Source organism: Ornithorhynchus anatinus, chromosome 4, assembly GCF_004115215.2.
Source record: "Ornithorhynchus anatinus isolate Pmale09 chromosome 4, mOrnAna1.pri.v4, whole genome shotgun sequence".
NCBI lineage: Eukaryota > Metazoa > Chordata > Mammalia > Monotremata > Ornithorhynchidae > Ornithorhynchus > Ornithorhynchus anatinus.
The window spans coordinates 135,018,321-135,039,547 of NC_041731.1; the positions used below are offsets into that span (position 1 = coordinate 135,018,321).

The window sequence follows — 21,227 nt, forward strand, 5'->3', positions numbered from 1 at the left end:
ACAATATAGCAATAAACCGACGTGTTCCCGTTCGTTCAATCGCATTTATTGAGCGTTTACTACGCGCGGACCACTGGACTAAGCGCTTGGCAGAGGGTAATGTAACAATAAACAGACGCATCCCCTTTCATTCGATCATACCGATAATAATAATAATAATAATGTCGGTATTTGTTAAGCGCTTACAATGTGCCGAGCACCGTTCTAAGCGCTGGGGGAGACATAGGGGAATCGGGTCGTCCCACGTGGGGCTCCCAGTCTTCATCCCCATTTTCCCGATGAGGGAACTGAGGCCCAGAGAAGTGAAGTGACTCGCCCACGGTCACCCAGCTGACAAGTGGCAGAGATGGGATTCGAACCCATCACCTCGGGCTCCCAAGGCCAGGCTCTTTCCACTGAGCCGCGCTGCTTCTCTACTGAGCAGTTACCGCGTGCGGAGCACCGCGCTAAACATTTGGGAGAGGACAGGAGAACAATAAACAGACGCGTTCCCTTTCTTTCGGTCGTATTTACTGAGCACTTGCTGTGTGCGGAGCACTGAACTAAGCGCTTAGGAGAGGACACTAGAACACTAAACAGACGCGTTCGTTTTCGGTCAGTCGTACTTATCGAGCGCTCACTGGGTGCGGAGCACTGTACCCCGCGCTTGGGAGAGCACTGTGAGCTCCTTACGGTTAGAGATCGTCTCTTAGAGAAGCAGCGTGGCTCCATGGAAAGAGCCCGGGCTTGGGAGTCGGAGATCATGGGTTCGAATCCCGCCTCCGCCACTTAATAATGTGGGGATTTGTTAAGCGCTTACTAGGTGCCAAGCACTGTTCTAAGCGCTAGGGTAGATACAGGGTCATCGGGGGGGTCCCACGTGAGGCTCACAGTTAATTCCCATTTTCCAGATGAGGGAACTGAGGCCCAGAGAAGTGAAGTGACTCGCCCCCGGTCACCCAGCTGACAAGTGGCAGAGGCGGGATTCGAACCCATCACCTCTGGCTCCCAAGCCCACGCTCTTTCCACTGAGCCACGCTGCTTCTCTACTGAGCAGTTACTGTGTGACCGTCTCTCTCTGTTGCCGACTTGTTCATTCCAAGCGCTTAGTCCAGTGCTTGGCACCTCGTAAGCGCTCAATAAATACTATTGAATTGAATGAAGTCACTTCACCTCTCTGTGCCTCAGTTCCCTCATCTGTAAAATGGGGATTAACTGTGAGCCTCACGTGGGACGACCTGATGATCCTTTCATTCATTCAATTCATGCAATAGTATTTATTGAGCGCTTACTAGGTGCCGAGCACTGGACTAAGCGCTTGGAATGAACCAGTCGGCAACAGATCCTGGATCTCCCCCAGCGCTTAGAACAGTGCTCGGCACCTAGTAAGCGCTTGACAAAATACCAACATTATCACTGCTGGCTTGTACTCTCCCAAGCGCTGAGCACAGTGCTCCGCACGCAGTAGGCGCTCAATAAATACGACTGAGCCAATGAACGGACAATAAGCGGACACATTCCTTTTCGGTCAATCAGTATTTATTGAGCGGCCACTGTGTGCAGAGCACTGTGCTAAGCGATTGGGAGAGGACACCTAACCCTAAACAGATGCAGTCCCTTTCAGTCGGTACTGGCTGAACAGTTGCTGCGCGCGGAGCACTGTCCTAAGCGCTTGGGAGAGAACACCATAATGAAGGGACGCAATCCCTCTCAGTCGATCCTATTTATTGAGCGCTTACTGCGTGCAGAGCACTGTCCTAAGCGCTTGGGAGAGGTCACCCTAACCAGAAAGAGACGCGGTCCCTTTCAGTCCTATGTATTGAGCGCTTACTACGTGCAGAACACTGTCCTAAGCGCTTGGGAGAGGTCACCCTAACAGGAAAGAGACGCGGTCCCTTTCAGTCCTACTCACTGAGCACTTACGGAGCGCGGAGCACTGTCCTAAACGCTTGGGAGAGCTCACCCTAACCAGAAAGAGACGCGGTCCCTTTCAGTCCTATGTATTGAGCGCTTACTACGTGCAGAACACTGTCCTAAGCGCTTGGGAGAGGTCACCCTAACAGGAAAGAGACGCGGTCCCTTTCAGTCCTACTCACTGAGCACTTACGGAGCGCGGAGCACTGTCCTAAACGCTTGGGAGAGCTCACCCTAACCAGAAAGAGATGCGGTCCCTTTCAGTCCTATGTATTGAGCGCTTACTATGTGCAGAACACTGTCCTAAGCGCTTGGGAGAGGTCACCCTAACCGGAAAGAGACGCGGTCCCTTTCAGTCCTATGTATTGAGCGCTTACTACGTGCAGAACACTGTCCTAAGCGCTTGGGAGAGGTCACCCTAACCGGAAAGGGACGCGGTCCCTTTCAGTCCTATGTATTGAGCGCTTACTACGTGCAGAACACTGTCCTAAGCGCTTGGGAGAGGTCACCCTAACAGGAAAGAGACGCGGTCCCTTTCAGTCCTACTCACTGAGCACTTACGGAGCGCGGAGCACTGTCCTAAACGCTTGGGAGAGCTCACCCTAACCAGAAAGAGACGCGGTCCCTTTCAGTCCTATGTATTGAGCGCTTACTACGTGCAGAACACTGTCCTAAGCGCTTGGGAGAGGTCACCCTAACCGGAAAGAGACGCGGTCCCTTTCAGTCCTATGTATTGAGCGCTTACTACGTGCAGAACACTGTCCTAAGCGCTTGGGAGAGGTCACCCTAACAGGAAAGAGACGCGGTCCCTTTCAGTCCTACTCACTGAGCACTTACGGAGCGCGGAGCACTGTCCTAAACGCTTGGGAGAGCTCACCCTAACCAGAAAGAGACGCGGTCCCTTTCAGTCCTATGTATTGAGCGCTTACTACGTGCAGAACACTGTCCTAAGCGCTTGGGAGAGGTCACCCTAACCGGAAAGAGACGCGGTCCCTTTCAGTCCTATGTATTGAGCGCTTACTACGTGCAGAACACTGTCCTAAGCGCTTGGGAGAGGTCACCCTAACCGGAAAGGGACGCGGTCCCTTTCAGTCCTATGTATTGAGCGCTTACTACGTGCAGAACACTGTCCTAAGGGGTTGGGAGAGGTCACCGGGGCCCAAGAGAGAGGCCGTCCGCTTCAGGCACCGGGGACGTGCTGAGCGTGCGAGCTGCGTGCGAAACACTGGGCTAAGCGCTGGTCCGGGCCGCCGCCCCGCCCCCCGCCCCCCGCCTGGCCTCGCCTTCCCTTCCCTTCCCTTCCTCTCGGCAACGCCGGCGGCGGCTCGGCCTCTCCCATTGGTCCAGAGCAACGCGGCCCCGCCATTGGTCCCCCGTCCGCCGCCTCCTTTGCATACCCGCCCCTCCGCCAATCGGCGCCCGCCGCCTACTTAAGATGCACGGAGCCGGCCAATGGGCGCGCCGGGGGGCCGGGCCGCCACGTGCTGTTGCTAAGCTTCGCCTTGGAAACGGGGGGGGCCGGGCGCCGGCCAATGGGCGGCGCCGACAGAGGCGAGCCCGGCCGGCCGGGCCGTGTCGCCGCCGCCCGTTGGACGCGGCCGGGCGCGGGGCCCGCCCCCGCCGGGCGCCGATTGGCCGGGCCGGACGTCCGTCGGGCCCGAGTGTCACTCTGCAGGGCGGGGAGGGGAGGCGGCTCCGGAGGGTCGGGGAGGCCCAGCTGCCTGCTCGGCCGCCTGCTGTTGCTAAGGGGGCGGGAGCGGGGGGCGTCGGGACCCCCGAAGGACCAGCAGCAGCAGCAGCAGCAGCAGCAGCAGCAGCAGCAGCAGCAGCAGCATCCCCAGCATCCCAACAACAACAACAACAACAACAACAACAACCGGCCTCCCAACAACCATCACAATAATGGAGTTGAACTCTCTGCTGATCCTCCTGGAGGCCGCCGAATACTTGGAGAGAAGAGACCGAGGTATTGGCCGCTGGGACCCTCAGCCACTTCCCCCTCTCTTTGTTGTGACGCCCTCTCGACGCTTGCGGGGAGGAGGCCTCGACCTCCCTAGCTGATCGATCACCTTATCGATTAGTAGCATTATTAGCCTGATTTTATCCCCCCCCCCCGGTGGGGATCCCCCCCCCCCCGCCAGGATCCTGGCCGGGAGTGGGGAGGTTGGAGATTTGGTGGCACAAGGAGAAAGCTCCCAGACCAGGGGGGGGGGGGAGCAAGAAAATAATGTCACTCCCTTCCCCCCCTCCCCAAATAAAACAAAGCCCCAGAAGGAAATGTGTTCGCAGGGCCGAGGTGTCCGTTGCACTTCCCTCGTCTCTAACAATGTGGTGTCTGTTCCAGTTTGGAGCCTGGTAGGGTTGTGCTCGCTCCCCGCCTCGCCGTCGCCTTTGCTTCTCGCGATCATCCTCCTTCTGCTCTTTGCGAAGCGCCTCCTCTAATCATCCTCCTTCTGCTACTCGAGAAGCGCCTCCTCTAATCATCCTCCTGCTTGCGAAGCGCCTGCTCTAATCATCCTCCTTCTGCTACTTGCGAAGCGCCTGCTCTAATCCTCCTCCTGTTACTTGCGAAGCGCCTCCTCTAATCATCCTTCTCCTGCTACTTGAGAAGCGCCTCCTCTAATCCTCCTCCTGCTACTTGCGAAGCGCCTCCTCTAATCATCCTCATGCCGCTTCTTGCAGAGAGCCTCCTCTCCTCCTCCTCCTGCTACTTGCGAAGCGCCTCCTCTCAATCATCCTCCTGCTTCTCGCAAAGAGCCTCCTCTAATCCTCCTCCTGCTACTTGCGAAGCGCCTCCTCTCAATCATCCTCCTGCTTCTCGCAAAGAACCTCCTCTAATCCTCCTCCTGCTACTTGCGAAGCGCCTCCTCTCAATCATCCTCCTGCTTCTCGCAAAGAGCCTCCTCTAATCCTCCTTCTGCTACTTGCGAAGCGCCTCCTCTCAATCATCCTCCTGCTTCTCGCAAAGAGCCTCCTCTAATCCTCCTTCTGCTACTTGCGAAGCGCCTCCTCTCAATCATCCTCCTTCTGCTACTTGCGAAGCGCCTCCTCTCAATCATCCTCCTTCTGCTACTTGTAAAGCACCTCCTCAAAATCATCCTCCTTCTGCTACTTGCAGAGCGCCTCCTCTAATCACCCTCCTTCTGCTACTTGCGAAGCGCCTGCCCTCATCATCCTCATTCTGCTATTTGCGAAGGCCCACCATAACAATAACCATCCTCATTGTGCCATTTGCGAAGCACCTCCTCTCATCATCCTCCTTCTGCCATTTGCGAAGCGCCTCCTCTCATCGTCCTCATTCTGTTTGCGAAGCGCCTCCTCTAATCGTCCTCCTCCTGCCATTTGCGAAGCGCCTCCTCTCATCGTCCTCGTTCTATTTGCGAAGCGCCTCCTCTCGTCGTCCCCATCCTGCTATTTGCGAAGCGCCTCCTCTCGTCGTCCCCCTTCTGCCACTTGCGAAGCGCCCGCTCTCATCGTCCTCATTCCGCCCTTTGCGAGGCGCCCACTATAATAATAGCGATGGTATTTTGTGAAGCGCTTACTTCGTGCCGGGCACCGTACTGAGCGCCGGGGGTGGATCCGAGCCGAGGGGACGATCCCTCGGCGCGATCCCGTTCACCGCCTCGATTTTTCCTCTCCCCTCTTCGGCCCCTAATCCCGCACACCGTATCCCGGGCGCGGGGAGGGCGAGGGAGGCCCGAGTGGGGATGGGACGATGGAGATGTTGATCCAGGGGCAGGACTTCCTCCCGTCGGGGGGGCGACGCAACTTGCTCTGGTTTTGTTTTTTGATTTTTTGCGGGTGGAAGGGGAGGAGGGTTTTTGTCGTGGGGCTTTAAATGAGGTCCGGCGGGGCCTGGTGTTTTGCCACGGTGCAGGTGGGGGGTGGCGAGGGGAAAAGGGGAGAGGGGGGAAAGGACCGCGCCTTTTCGTCCCCATCCTCATCCTCCTCCCGAGGGGTCCCTAACCGCTGGGCCTTTTGTCCCCCAGAAGCCGAGCACGGCTACGCCTCCGTCCTGCCCTTCGACACTGACTATTCCAGAAAGAAAACAAAGGCAGCTACCCTGGCCAGGAAACCCCAGAATAACAGGTAAAGGCCCCAGCCTGAGCCACGCCGTCTGCCGTCCCTGTCCGTCTGTCCCTGCGTGTGTGTCTGCGCGTGTGGTGTCCGTGCGGGGTGGGCGGTGCGGGCGTGCCGGGTGTTGGCGGCGTGTGCGGCCTTCGCGTTGCGTGTGCGCCGGGTGTTTCTGTCGGGCGGGTCTTGTGTGCGCTGGGCGGCGTGGGCCCGCTGGGTGTCCGCGTAGCGTCTGGCGGGTCGGATGGGCGTCGGCGCGGTGTAGTGTGGGGCTGCTGGGTGTTTGTGTCGTGTGTGGAGGGTGTGCTGGGTGGTATGGGTGTGCGGGGTGATGGTGTGGTGTGGTGTGGGGGTGCTGGGGGTGGGAGTGTCCTGTGTGCTGGGTGTTTGTGGAGTGTGGGGGTGCTGGGGGGTGCTGGGTGTTGGCGTTGTGTGCGTTGTGTGTGCCGGGGGGCTGAGTGTCGTGTGTGCTGGGTGTCCGTGTAGCGTGTGGTGGGTGGTTTGGGAGTGCTGGGGGTTGGTGTTGTGTGCTGGGGGGGGGGGGAGTGTTGTGTGTGTCCTGGGTGTTTGTGTAGCGTGCGGTGGGTGGTATGGGAGCGCTGGGTGTTGTGTGTGCTGGGGGGGGTGAGTGTTGAGTGTTGTGTGTGCTGGGCGTTTATGTAGTGTGCGGTGGGTGGTTTGGGAGCGCTGGGTGTTGGGCTTGTGTGTGCTGGGGGGGGAGTGTTGTGTGTCCTGGGTGTTCGCGTAGCGTGCGGTGGGTGGTTTGGGAGCGCTGGGTGTTGGGCTTGTGTGTGCTGGGGGGGCGGGGGTGAGTGTTGTGTGTCCTGGGCGTTTGTGTAGCGTGCGGTGGGTGGCGTGGGTGTGCTGGGTGTGCTGCGTGCGGCGTGTGTGCCGGGGGGGGGGGGGGGGCGCGGGCCGGCGGTTTGTGTTGTGTGTGCGTGGTGTGAGTGTTGTGTGTGCTGGGCGTTGGTGAGGTGAGTGGCGCGCGGTGTGTGCGGCCGGGGTGCCTGCCGGGTCCTGGTCCCGGGCGCCGCGGGGCAGGAAGGCAGGGAGAGGGAAAGGAGCCGGTCCCGTCCTGGGGGAGAGGACAAGTCGCCCCATAGGCCCCCCACCCCGCATGGCCATTTTTCCAGGCCCCGGGTGGGCCGGGCCGGGCCGTTTCGATCTCTCGTATAAACGCTGCCACGCGTACACCATCTCCCCAGCGCTCCTTGCCTGCTCCTTCCTTCTCTCCTCCTCCTCCTTCCGCTCCTCCTCCTCCTCCTCCTCCTCCTCCTCCTTTTCGTCCTCCGCGGGCACTCTCCTCCCCGTCCCCCTCGTCCCCCTCGTCCCCCTCGCCTCCTCCCGGCTGAGGAGGCCCAGCCCCGGGACCCGCGCTTCAGTAATAACCGTTCCGCTATCCGTTGAGCGCTCCCCCCCCCGCCGGGCACCGTCCCGGATCCCAGCGGACGGGGGTCGGACGCGGGCCCCGTCCCGCCTGGGGCCTCGCGGTCCCGTTCCCCGTTTTCCGGACCAGGGAACCGAGGCCCGGAGAAGTCGAGTGACCTGCCCGAGGTCCCGCGGCGGACCGTCATAACGATGACGCCTGTCGGGCGCTTGCCGTGGGCCGGGCGCCGGACCGAGCCGTGGGCTAGATGACGGGATAACGGGGTTGGACGCGATCCCCGTCCCACCCGGTGTTCCCGGTCTCCGTCCCCGTTTTCCAGATGAGGGGACTGAGGCCCGGAGAAGTGAAGTGATCTACCCGGGGGGTCGGGGATAACGCTGCTGATAATTACGGTATCTGTGAAGCGTTCACGTGGCCGGCGTTCTGCACCGGGGTAGATGCAGGGTGACCCGGGTGTCCCGCCTGGTGTTCACGATCTCCGTCCCCGTTTTCCAGATGAGGGGACTGAGGCCCGGAGAAGTGAAGTGATCTACCCGAGGGATCGATGATGATAATAATTACGGTGTCTGTGAAGCATTTTGCACCGGGGTAGATGCAGGGTGACCCGGGTGTCCCGCCTGGTGTTCACGGTCTCGGTCCCCGTTTTCCAGATGAGGGGACTGAGGCCCGGAGAAGTGAAGTGATCTACCCGAGGGAGCGATGATAATAATAATAATTACGGTATTTGTGAAGCATTTATGTGGCCGGCATTGTGCACTGGGGTAGAAACAGGGTAACCCGGGTGTCCCGCGAGGGACTCACGGTCTCGATCCCCGTTTTCCAGATGAGGTAATTGAGGCCCGGAGAAGTGAAGCGACTCGCCCAGAGTCACCCAGCAGGCAAGCGGCGGAGCCGGGATTAGAACCCACGTCCTCTGACTCCCAAGCCCGGGCTCTTTCCAATGAGCCACGCTGCTTCCCCGAGTGGCGGAGTGAGGATTAGAACCCATGACCTTCTGACTCCCAGGTCCGTGCTCAATAATCATCATCATCATCATCATCATCATGGTATTTGTTAAGCGCTTACTATGTGCCAAGCACTGTTCTGAGCGCTGGGGGAGATACAAGGCGATCAGCTTGTCCCACGTGGGGCTCACAGTTCTTAATCCCCATTTTACCGATGAGGGATCCGCTCCGCTGTGCTGCTTCCCTCCCCAACCTCTTTGCTTTTTTATTTTACCAGCCCTCGCCCCCAGCACACACATCATGAGAAGCAGCGGGGCTCAGTGGAAAGAGCCCGGGCTTGGGAGTCGGAGGTCACGGGTTCAAATCCCGACTCTGCCACTTGGGAGCTGTGGGACTGCGGGGAAGTCACTTCACTTCTCTGGGCCTCAGTTCCCGCATCTGGAAAATGGGGCTGAAGACTGAGAGCCTCACGTGGGACAACCTGATGACCCTGAATCTCCCCCAGCGCTTAGAACGGTGCTCGGCACAGAGTAAGCGCTTAACAGATATCGACGTTATTATTATTATTATTGCCCCAGCACTTAGAACAGCGCTCGGCACATGGCGCTTAACAAATACCAACATTATTATTATTATTCACTCATTCAGTTGTATTTATTGAGCGCTTACTGGGTGCGGAACACTGTCCTAAGCGCTTGGAAAGTACAATTGGGCAACAGATAGAGACCATCCCTGCCCAACGACGGGCTCACGCTCTAAAAGGGGGAGGCAGGCGGCAAAACAAAACATACCGGCACGCACACACTCAAACACACGCTTATGTGTTATTATTATGGTATTTGTTAAGCGCTTACTATGTGCAGAGCACCGTTCTAAGCGCCGGGGGAGATACAGGGCAGTCGGATTGTCCCACGTGGGGCTCACGTTTTTTAATCGCCATTTTTCCAGAGGAGGTCACTGAGGCCCAGAGAAGTGAAGTGACTTGCACCAAGTCACCCAGCTGACAAGTGGCGGGGCCGGGATTCGAACCCGTGACCTCTGACTCCCAAGCCCGGGAGGCCAGGGAAGCCAGAGCGGGCGGCGGGGCCACCCGCCGTGCTGACGGCGCAGCCCCGAGGTTGGGTCCGATGCCCACTCCCACCCCCTCCGCCCGGATCCAATCCTCTCGTTGACCTTCGAGAAGCAGCGCGACTTGGGAGTCAGAGGTCACGGGTTCAAATCCCGCCTCCGCCGCTTGTCAGCTGGGGGACTGTGGGCAAGTCACTCTCTGGGCCTCAGTTCCCTCATCTGTCAAATGGGGATGAAGACCGGGAGCCTCCCGCGGGACAACCTGATGACCCTGGATCTCCCCCGGCGCTTAGAACGGTGCAGTGTAGTAGGCGCTTAACAAACACCAACATGATTACCTACGCCAGACCCCCGGGAGGGGTCCCGGGCCCGGCCGGGGGGTGAGGAGGGTCGGGCCGCGCACGCCCCGGGCCGCTACGTTTCCCCGGCCGGGCAGAGCGAGGTCCGGAGGGCTGCTGCGTACGTGCGTGCGGAGGGTTTGTTTTTTTTTAAAGGAGCCGGGAACGGGCCGGCCTCTTCCCGGCCCTCGGAGCTCCTCGGAGGCCCGCACGGAAACCGGGACGCGGCGGAGAGAAGCCTTCCTACCCCCGCCCCGGGCCACGCGGGCCACGTGGGTGTGGGGTTAAAACCTAAAGTCGGCCACTTTTTCCCTTTTTTCCCTCCATAAATCCTCCAGACTCGGCCCGCTCGGGGGCCGGAAATGCCGGTGAATTGGGGAACGGGGATCGAGGTCCCCCTTCCCGTTCCCGCCCGCTTTGGAGGACTTGCGGCTCCCGTTGGCCCACGCCGGAGAACTGCGGCCTCGGCTCCTTGGGATCGATCGGTGGTACTTATTGAGCGCTTCCCGCGTGCGGAACGCGGTACTGGGGGAGTGTCCGCCGTGACGGCGACGGTAGAGACGCGCCCTGCCCACCACGAGCTTACGGTCGGGCGTCTTTGTGACCTTCTCATTAATCTCATTAGAGAAGCCGCGTGGCTCAGTGGAAAGAGCCCGGGCTTGGGAGTCAGCCGTCGTGGGTTCGAATCCCGGCTCCGCCACTTGGCAGCTGTGTGAACGTGGGCGAGTCACTTCGCTTCTCTGGGCCTCAGTGACCTCATCTGTCAAATGGGGATTAACTGTGAGCCTCCCGTGGGACAACCCGATGACCCCGTATCTCCCCCAGCGCTTAGAACAGTGCTCGGCACATAGTAAGCGCTTAACAAATACCTACATTATTATTATTATCTCTCGGGAGGGATGATTTGGAGAAGCGGTGTGGCTCGGTGGAGAGAGCCCGGGCTTGGGAGTCAGAGGTCGTGGGTTCGAATCCCAGCTCTGCCACTTGTCCATTGTGTGACTGTAGGCAAGTCACTTCACTTCTTTGTGCCTCAGTTCCCTCATCTGTAAAATGGGGATGAAGACCGAGAGCCTCACGTGGGACAACCCGCTGACCCTGTATCTCCCCGAGCGCTTAGAACAGTGCTTGGCATAGAGTAAGCGCTTAACAAATAGCAACATTATTATTATTATGATGATTTTCAAGACGAGTGGTCAGGAATCAGAGGGTCGTCTGGGTTCGGTCGCGGGCTCTTCCCCCAGTCCGGGGGAGAGAAGCAGTGTGGCTCAGTGGAAAGAGCACGGGCTTGGGAGTCAGAGGACATGAATTCGAATCACGGCTCTTCCACCCGTCAGCTGTGTGACTGTGGGCGAGTCACTTCACTTCTCTGGGCCTCAGTTCCCTCGTCTGGAAAATGGGGGTGAAGACTGTGAGCCTCACGTGGGACAACCCGATGACCCTGTATCTCCCCCAGCGCTGAGAACAGTGCTCGGCACAGAGTAAGCGCTTGACGAATACCAACATTATTATCGTCTTCCCACCTCCCCGGGAGCTCCCAACGCCGGCGGGCCCGAGCCCCGGGAAGGCCGCGGACCTCGCTCGGATCCCGGCCGGACCCCGCTTCCCCAGCCGCTTTTCGGAACGGGTTCGGGAGACCCCTCCGGTGCAGCGGCGTTAAAGAGGTTTATCTGTTCCAGATTCCGGGCCGCCCAGTGGATTCTTTCCACTGGTTTAACGCCGGGCGTTCCGGAATCGCTCCCCACTCCAGTGTTGCAATCTGATGCTCGTCACATGACGCTCTCTTTTTTTCCACCGCACGGCGGATGTTTGTCTCCGTTCGTTGCCGGACTCTACCCTCCGAGCGCTCGGGACAGCGCTCTGCACACGGTGGGCGCTCGAGGAATACGATCGGATCAGCGAACGACCCCGTGGGCCCCAAGCTCCGGCACCCCGTGAAACGGGGGAGTGAGTTGGGGAAGAAAAAAAAAAATCTCTGCCGGGTCGCAGAGGAAATCCTGCGTGGGTGGGATGAAACCCGTCACCTGGGCCTGGCAGGGGGCGGCCAGTCACGGGGGGACGGAGACAGCAGCTGCGGGAGGCCCGGTCCAGTGCTCCGCACACGGTAAGCGCTCAATAAATACGACTGAATGAATGAATGAGGCGGCTTCGACAGTTGGCCCCCTGCAGCGTTGGCGGGAGCCGGGAGAGGGAATGATAATAGTCATATTGAAGGTATCTGTCGAGCGCTCGCTACGGGCCGAGCACCGTTCTAAGCGCTGGGGTAGACACGAGGTCATCAGGTCGTCCCACGTGGGGGCCACAGTCTTCATCCCCGTTTGACAGATGAGGTCAACTGAGGCACGGAGCAGCGAAGCGACTTGCCCAAGGTCACACCGCAGACGAGTGGAAGAGCTGGAATAAGACCCCAGGGGCTTCTGACTCCCAGGCCCGTCCTCTGTCCACTAGGCCACACTGCTTCTCTGCTTGTGCTCTGACTGAATGAAAAATAATGATAATGAAAATGATGGCATTTTTAAGCGCTTACTATGTGCCAAGCACTGTTCTAAGCGCTGGGGGAGATACGAGGTCGTCAGGTTGTCCCACATGTCTTTATCCCCATTTGACAGATGAGGGAACTGAGGCCCAGAGAAGTGAAGCGACTTGCCTAAAGTCACACAGCTGACACGTGGAGCAGCGGGGATTAGAACCCACGACCTCAGACTCCCAAGCCCGGGCTCTTTCCACGGAGCCGGGCCGCTTCCCCGCGGAGCTGGTGGGGGGTGGGGAGTGCCGGGGGTGAGGACCCAGTAGCCTCCACAGGATTTCCCCGCCCGGTCTGGCTCTCCCACTCAGGCAGGGGTTCAAATCCCGGCTCTGCCGCTCGTCTGCCGGGTGACCTTGGACGAGTCTTTTCGCTTCCCTGGGCCTCAGTGACCTCATCTGTAAAACGGGGATGGTGACTGTGAGCCCCACGGGGGACGGGGACCGAGTCCCACCCGATTTGCTTGTATCCACCCCAGTGTCTACTACAGTGTGACTGTGGGCAAGTCACTTCACTTCTCTATGCCTCAGTTACCGCATCTGTAAAATGGGGCTGAAGACCGTGAGCCTCACGTGGGACAACCTGATGACCCTGTATCTCCCCCAGCGCTTAGAACAGTGCTCGGCACATAGTAAGCGCTTAACCGATACCAACATTATTATTATTATTACAGTACCTGGGACTTAGTAAGGGCCTAACAAATACCACGATTATTATTATTTTTGTTTAATCTTTCGCAGTTTATATCAGCCTCCTTGCTGACCTCCCTGCCTCCTGTCTCTCCCCACAGCGGGGCTCAGTGGAAAGAGCCCGGGCTTGGGAGTCAGAGGTCATGGGTTCTAATCCCCGCTCCTCCACTTGTCAGCTGTGTGACTTTGGGCAAGCCGCTGCACTTCTCTGGGCCTCAGTGACCTCATCTGGAAAATGGGGATAAAGACATGTGGGAGAACCTGATGACCTCGTATCTCCCCCAGCGCTTAGAACAGTGCTTGGCGCATAGTAAGCGCTTAAAAATGCCATCATTTTCATTATTATTATTTTTTTTATTCAGTCAGAGCACAAGCAGAGAAGCAGTGTGGCCTAGTGGTTAGAGGTCGGGCCTGGGAGTCAGAAGGACCTGGGTTCTTATTCCAGCTCTTCCACTCGTCTGCTGTGTGACCTTGGGCAAGTCACTTCACTTCTCTGGGCCTCAGGGACCTCATCTGGAAAATGGGGATGGAGACTGTGAGCCCCACATGGCACGACCTGATTACCTTGTATCTACCCCAGCTCTTAGGACAGTGCTAGGCACGTAGTAAGCGCTTAACAAATGCCAACATTATTATCATTATTATTATTATTATTATTATGTCCACACCACCCAGGCTAAGCTGCGCTGGCGTTTACCCGGTCCACAGATTGGCCACAGGTACCCTACCGGGTGAAATTCTCCATCTCAGTGGACTCTTCTTCCAATACCAAGGCGTCTCTCTCGGAGAAGCGGCAAGGCCTGGTGGAGAGAGCTCAGGCCTGGGAGTCAGAAGGACCAGGGTTCTAATCATCTGTAAAATGGGGATGAAGACTGTGAGCCTCACGTGGGACAACGTGATGACCCTGTATCTCCCCCAGCGCTTAGAACAGTGCTCTACACATAGTAAGCGCTTAACAAATACCCCCCAAAAAAACCTGGGAGCCAGAGAACCGGACTTCTAATCCCGGCCCTGTCACTCGCCTGCTGTGTGACCCTGACCAACTCACTTGACTTCTCTGGCCCTCAGTTTCCTCAACCACAAAATGGGGATTCAATAGTAATAATAATAATAACGCTGGTATTTAAGTGGTCACTACGTGCCAGGCACTGTACTAAGCGCTGGGGTGGATCCAGGCAACTCGGGTGGGACGCAGTCCCTGTCCCACGTGGGCTCCCGACTCTCAATCCCAACTTCTCTGTGCCTCAGTTCCCTCATCTGTAAAATGGGGATTAAGACTGTGAGCCGCACGTGGGACGACCTGATGACCCTGCATCTCCCCCAGCGCTTAGAACAGTGCTCGGCCCATAGTAAGCGCTTAGCAAATACCAACATTATTATTTTACAGGTGAGGTCACTGAGGCATAGAGAAGAGAAGTAAGTAGCCCAAGGCAGAGAGCGGCTTCCAGCTGTCACACAGAAGAGCTGCTGTGGCTCAGTGGAAAGAGCCCGGGCTCGGGAGTCAGAGGTCGTGAGTTCTAATCCTGGCTCTGCCGCCTGCCAGCTGTGTGACTTTGGGCAAGTCACTTCACTTCTCTGTGCCTCAGTTACCTCATCTGGAAAATGGGGGATTAAAAGTGTGAGCCCCACGTGGGACTACCTGATCACCTTAGAACAGTGCTTAGAACAGTGCTTTGCATAGTAAGCGCTTAACAAATACCACCATTTATTTTATTTTATTTTTATTTTTTACATTAGAGCAGCGAGGCCTAGTGGAAAGAGCCCGGGCCTGGGAGCCAGCGGACCTGGGTTCTAATCCCGGATCTGCCACTTATCTGCTTCGTGACCTTGGGCAACTCACTGTGGTCCTCAGTTCTCTCATCTGGAAAATGGGGATTCAGTACTTTCTCTTCCTCCTGCTTAGATTATGAGCCCTATGTGGTCTGACCAGATTATATTGTATCATCCCCAGCAGTGTAAGCACAGTAAGCGCTTAACAAATACCAGAGTTATTATTATTATTAGCTGAAGTCATTCCCTGGGCGGCTCAGGGACACCCCGAGCGGCTCCCTGGGACACCCTGTAAGCGCTTAACAAATACCACAATTATTATCATCATTATTAACCGAAGTTGTTCCTTGGGAGGCTCTGAGCGGCCGGAGCTCTCCGTATGTCCGTATCTGCAATTTATTTATTTCTATTAATGTCTGTCTCCCCCTCTAGACTGTAAGCTCGACGTGGGCAGGGCGCGTGTCCGTCGTCTCCTCCCAAGCGCTCAGTCCGGTGCTCTGCGCGCGGTGAGAGCTCAATAAATCCGACGGGCTGCCTTTGAGGGAGGTTTTCGCTCCGACGTAAGAGGAGACGTAGGCTTACTAAACCAGATGTCTGGCCGCTGCGGGGAGGAGTCGAGAGGTCTGAAAATTGAGGTTTGGTGAGCACGGATCCTCTGAAGCTTGAAGATAATTGCGGTGGGTAGTCTGTTTCCTGTTGGAAGGGATGGCCTCGCGCCGATAGCGAGGCAGGTTTCTGTTTTCAGAAGGGAGGGGAAAGATGGGTAACGAGTGCGAGGGAGGGCCGCTCTCACCCCAGGCCCGGCCGGTCTCGCCCGGCGGGGCGCGGGGCTTCTCGCCGGAGGGGCCGGAGGGGCCGGCACCCTTAAACTCGCGGAGGGTTGGAGCCACTTTGCAGCCGACGAGGGTGGACGATCCCAACTCGGCCCCCCTTTCCCTCTGCTCCCCTTCCCCTCTCCATTGCCCCGCCCCCCTCCCGCCCCACTGCACTTATACATATTTCTAATTAGGATTGAGAAGCAGCGGGGCTCAGTGGAAAGAGCCCGGGCATGGGAGTCAGAGGTCATGGGTTCGAATTCCGGCCCTGCCACTTGTCAGCTGGGTGACTGTAGGCAAGCCACTTCACTTCTCTGGGCCTCAGTTCCCTCATCTGTAAAATGGGGATGAAGACTGGGAGCCTCATGTGGGACCACCTGATGACCCTGTATCTCCCCCGGCGCTTAGAACAGTGCTCTGCACGTAGTAAGTGCTTAACAAATACCAACGTTACTATTATTATCCGGTAGAATCCTCCATTTGGGGACACTGAGGCAGCCCCAAGAGGGCTCTGTGCGAGTCCGACGGGCGAAGGAGTTATTTTGGAGGCAGGGGGATGTCAGCTGACCTTTTGGCCACCTGAGCTGAAGAGAAGTGGATGTGTTCTCCACCCCAGCCACTTGTGATTTCTCCAGGAAACGGCGTTGTGGGTTCGGGGGCCGGGGGCTGTGGGGAAGGTCTGCGCTGGTGGGGGCTGCCGGGGAGGGAGGGGATGTTGTGGTGGCGGAGCAGGACTGACCCGCCGCTGCCCTTGGAGAAATGGGCCGGAGGCCCGCCTGCCGCAGGGAAGCGACCCGTCAGTCCGTCGTATTTATTGAGGGCTGACTGTGTGCAGAGCACTGTGCTAAGCGCTTGGGAGAGGACGGTAGAACGGAGCTCACAGAGAACTCACAGTCAACAGGCTAGAGTTCCCATTCTCTGAGGCGTCGGGCTCCGTCCCCAGGCCCCAGTCCGAGCGAGGGCCCGGGGCGTTCGCTGTCCGGGGAGGGGGCTGGCGGGTGGGGGTCCCTTCCGACCTGGGGACCCTGGGCTTCCCGGCTCCATCTCCAGTGAGGAAGGTGCCGTCGGAGCAGGTGGGAATGGCGATCTTCCTGATCCCAGTCCGTCCCTGGGCTTCCCGGCTCCATCTCCTGTGAGGAAGGTGCCGTCGGAGCAGGTGGGAATGGCGATCTTCCTGATCCCAGTCCGTCCCTGGGCTTCCCGGCTCCATCTCCTGTGAGGAAAGTGCCGTCGGAGCAGGTGGGAATGGTGGTCTTCCTGATCCGTCCATCCCTGGGCTTCCCGGCTCCATCTCCACTGAGGAAAGTGCCATCGGAGCAGGTGGGAATGGTGATCTTCCTGATCCCAGCCCATCCCTGGGCTTTCCGGCTCCATCTCCTGTGAGGAAAGTGTCGTCGTAGCAGGTGGGAATGGCGATCTTCCTGATCCCAGTCCATCTCCCCTGGGAATGAGGGGCCCTCGGGATGGGGGGTTGGGGCCGGTGCCGAACCAAAATGACCACGGAGGGGAGAGGTGGATGGGGGAGGGGAGTGAAGAGGAGGGCGGAGGTTCACACGTGTGTGTGTGTGTGTGTGTGTGTGTTTGTGTAGGTTTATTTGTGTGTGTTTGTGTATGTGTGTGTGTTAGGGAGGTAGGTGGGGGCACGTAGGGGTCAGTCGGGGAGCGGGGCTGCAGCTGTAGTGACCTGGAGCTGAGCAAACGTGGGCCGGGGGTGGGGGAACCCTCGCTTCGGGACACCGACCGCTCAGACGCTGTTGCCGGTTCCTGGCCTGGGGGAGAGAAGGGGCAGAGGGTTTGGGGGTGGAGGGTTTGGGGGGGCACCATTCCGGGGCAGCCGGGCTAAAGCCACCTTCAGGGCTCAGTCGCCCCCTCGGGTTCGGCAACCTGCAACGTGAAATGGTTCCCCGGGGGCAGCGCTCTCCAGGGGCTCCGGTTCAGGGGGCCCCCGCTGCCTGTCAACACCGTGCTGAGCGCTGGGCCCTGAGGCAGGAAGGAAATTGGACTCTGTTTCCGGTACTTATAATAATAATGTTGGCATTTGTTAAGCGCTTACTGTGTGCAGAGCACTGTTCTAAGCGCTGGGGGAGATACAGGGTCATCAGGTCGTGATTGCTCACAATCTTCATCCCCATTTTACAGATGAGGGAACTGAGGCCCAGAGAAGTGAAGTAACCTGCCCACAGTCACACAGCTGACGAGTGGCAGGGCCGGGATTCGAACCCATGACCTCTGACCCCCAAGCCTGGGCTCTTGCCACTGAACCACACTGCTTCTCTGCTTATCCGGGGTTTCGGGTTCAGTCTGCACCGGCGGAATCGTTCTTACTGGCACCTGCGGGGGGCCAGCGCTGAGCTAAACGCTGGGAGCTGGGACAGAGGTGGGATGTCGACCCCGGTCCCCTCAAGGGGCTCCCGCTCTTGGGCTTGGTGTGGAGAGAGAGGGGACTGGTGACAGACACGTCAGGGGAGGTGAAATCCTAAAAACACTCAAGCAACAGAAGGCAAAAGCAAATTCAGAAAATGAGAACGTAAATGGAGCCGGGCACCGTGGCTACACGGGAAAGGTTCTCAGGGTCCAGCAGCCCTAGCCGCAATCACTGCACCGGTCTGAGGCTCCTTAAAATTGATCCTAAGAACAACAAAAATAATAAATAATGGCATTTGTTAAGTACTAACTCTGTGTCGAGCCCTGTTCTGTGCGCCAGAGGGGATAAACTCAGAGAAGCAACATGAGAAGCAGCGTGGCTCAGTGGAAAGAGCCCGGGCTTTGGAGTCAGAAGTCATGAGTTCGAATCCCAGCTCTGCCACTTGTCAGCCCTGTGACCGTGGGAGGGTCACTTCACTTCTCTGGGCCTCGGTGACCTCATCTGTAAAATGGGGATTAAGACTGTGAGCCCCACGTGGGACAACCTGATTCCCCTGTGTCTACCCCAGCGCTTAGAACAGTGCTCTGCACATAGTAAGCGCTTAACAAATACCGACATTATTATTACATTATTATAAACTAACTTTCTTCCCCTCTTCAAAGCCCTACTGAGAGCTCACCTCCTCCAAGAGGCCTTCCCACACTGAGCTTCCCCTTTTCCCTCTGCTCCCTCTGCTCCCTCTCTGCTCCCCCTTCACCTCCCCTCAGCTAAGCCCCCTTTCCCCCTGCTCCTCCCCCTCTCCCTTCCCCTCGGCACTCTCCTCATTTGTATATCTTATTTATGACCCTATTTATTTTGTTAATGAGGTGTCCATCCCCTTCATTCTCTTCATCGTGATTAAGTTGTCTCGTTTTTGTCCGTCTGTCTCCCCCGATTAGAGTATGAGCCCGTCAATGGGCAGGGACTGTATCTGTTGCCGAATTGTCCATTCCCAGCACTTAGTACAGTGCTCCGCACAGAGTAAGTGTTCAGTAAATACTATTGAATGAAATACTATCGAATAAATGCTATTGAATGAATGAATGAATAAAACGAATCAGGTTGGACATAGTCCCCCGGCCCACATGGAAGGAGAATAGCTATTCGATCCCCATTTCACAGGTGAGGAAATTGAGGCACAGAGATGTGAAATGGCTTGCCCAAGGTCACGGAGCGGGCAAGTGGCGCAGCCAGGATCAGAATCTAGGGCCCCTGACTCCCAGACCCGAGTTCGGTCCGCTAGGTCCCGCTCCCTGAGGGCGGGCCTCTCCATTCATTCAGTAGTACTTATTGAGCGCTTACTCTGTGCAGAGCACTGTACTAAGCACTTGGAATGGACAGTTCGGCAACAGATAGAGACAATCCCTGCCCATCGATGGGCTTACGGTCTCCCAAGTGCTTAGCGCCCTGCGCAGATTGATCGATGCGATTGATGGGTTGATGGAACGGCGGCAGCGGCCGCGACCCTCCTGACGACCTGCGGCCGGTGGAGGCCAGATCTGTGCAGCTCCTACGGGAACCTGTGTGCGTGGAAACGGGTGTGCGTGGACGCGTGTGTTTGTGTGGGAAGAGAACTCCCCAAAAAGGAAAAGCGAGAAGCAGCGTGGCTCAGTGGAAACAGCACAGGCTTTGGAGTCAGAGGTCGTGAGTTCGAATCCCAGCTCTGCCACTTGTCAGCTGTGTGACTGTGGGCGAGTCACTTCACTTCTCTGGGCCTCAGTTACCTCATCTGTAAAATGGGGATGAAGACTGTGAGCCCCACGTGGGACATCCTGATTCCCCTGTGTCTACCCCAGCGCTTAAAACAGTGCTCGGCACATAGTAGGCGCTGAACAAATACCAACATTATTATTATTATTATTATGAATAAAAGGTTTGGGAAGAGTGGAGAGGGGTGGGAGGCGAGAGTTGTGTGTGTATGTGTGTGTGGTGTTCCCACGTTGTTGGCAGCAGGATTCCCTTTGTCAAACATAACAGTGGGGTCCAGAGGCCAGACCTGTGATCGATCCGTTCGAACCCAGACCAGCCCGGACGATTGGGCGCTGACCGGCGACTGTCCGGAGCCCAGACCGGCCCAGATGAGTGGGCGCTGCCCCGTCATCTGTCTGGGGCCCAGACTAGCCTGGACGAGTGACAGTTTTCCTACGATCTGTCTGGGGCCCAGACTAATAATAATAATGTTGGTATTTGTTAAGCGCTTACTATGTGCAGAGCACTGTTCTAAGCGCTGGAGTAGATACAGGGTCATCAGGTTGTCCCACGTGAGGCTCACAGTCTTCATCCCCTTTTGACAGATGAGGTAACTGAGGCACCGCGAAATGAAGTGACTTGCCCACAGTCACCCAGCTGACAAGTGGCGGAGTCGGGATTAGAACCCGTGACGTCTGACTCCCAAGCCCGGGCTCTTTCCACTGAGCCACGCTGCTTCTCAAAGAGCCCGGGTTTGGGAGTCAGAGGTCACGGATTCTAATCCCGACTCCGCCACTTGTCAGCTGTGTGACTTCGGGCAAGTCACTTCACTTCTCTGAGCCTCAGTGACCTCATCTGTAAAATGAGAATGAAGACTGTGAGCCCCACGTGGGATGACCTGCTTACCTTCTATCTACTCCAGCGCTCAGAACAGTGCTTTGCACATAGTAAGCGCTTAACAAATGCCATCATCATTATTATTATCTTACTGGTCAGCTGTGTGATGTTGGGCAAGTCGCCTAACTTCTCTGTGCCTCGGTGACCTCATCTGTGAAATGGAGACTAAGGCTGTGAGCCCCACATAGGACAACCCTGATGACCTTGTATCTCCCCCAGTGCTTAGAACAGTGCTTGGCACATAGTAGGCGCTTAACAAGTGTCATCATCATCATCATTATTATTATTAATATCTGTCCGGTGCCCAGGCTAGCCCGAATGAGTAAAGGTTGACCTGTGATTGGCCCGAAGCCCAGACTAGCCCAGACACGAGGGGGGCGGCCCACAATCAGTTTGGAGCCCAGACTAGCCCGGACAGGTGGGTGCTGAACACCCTCATCTGGAAAATGGGGATGAAGACCGTGAGCCCCACGTGGGACAACCTGATCTCCTTCTACCTCCCCCCCCCCCAGCGCTTAGAACGGTGTTTGGCACATAGTAAGCACCAAACAAATACCAACATTATTATTATTCTCTGTGCCTCAGTGACTTCATGTGTAAAATGGGGATGAAGACCGTGAGCCCCACGTGGGACAACCTGATCTCCTTGTAACCCCCCCAGTGCTTAGAACAGTGTCTGGCACATAGTAAACGCCTAACAAATACCAACATTATTAATATTCTCTGGGCCTCAGTGAC

The 21,227-nt window shown here is 57.3% G+C and overlaps 1 protein-coding gene across 3 annotated transcripts in view; it reads left to right on the forward strand.

Annotated features, from left to right (window-relative positions):
• The first annotated feature begins 3,567 nt into the window (after positions 1 to 3,567).
• Positions 3,568 to 21,227, forward strand: part of MXD4 (MAX dimerization protein 4) — a 55,099-nt gene continuing 37,439 nt past the window's right edge. The window contains exons 1-2 of one of the 3 annotated variants that reach the window (XM_029063121.2): positions 3,568 to 3,859; positions 5,883 to 5,982. In XM_029063121.2, coding sequence (XP_028918954.1) covers positions 3,796 to 3,859; positions 5,883 to 5,982 — 164 coding nt within the window. In that variant the 5' untranslated portion in view covers positions 3,568 to 3,795. Of the gene's footprint in view, positions 3,860 to 5,882; positions 5,983 to 11,491; positions 11,806 to 21,227 lie in introns of those variants that run through there. The other 2 variants (XM_029063119.2, XM_029063118.1) reach the window with 2 other exon arrangements.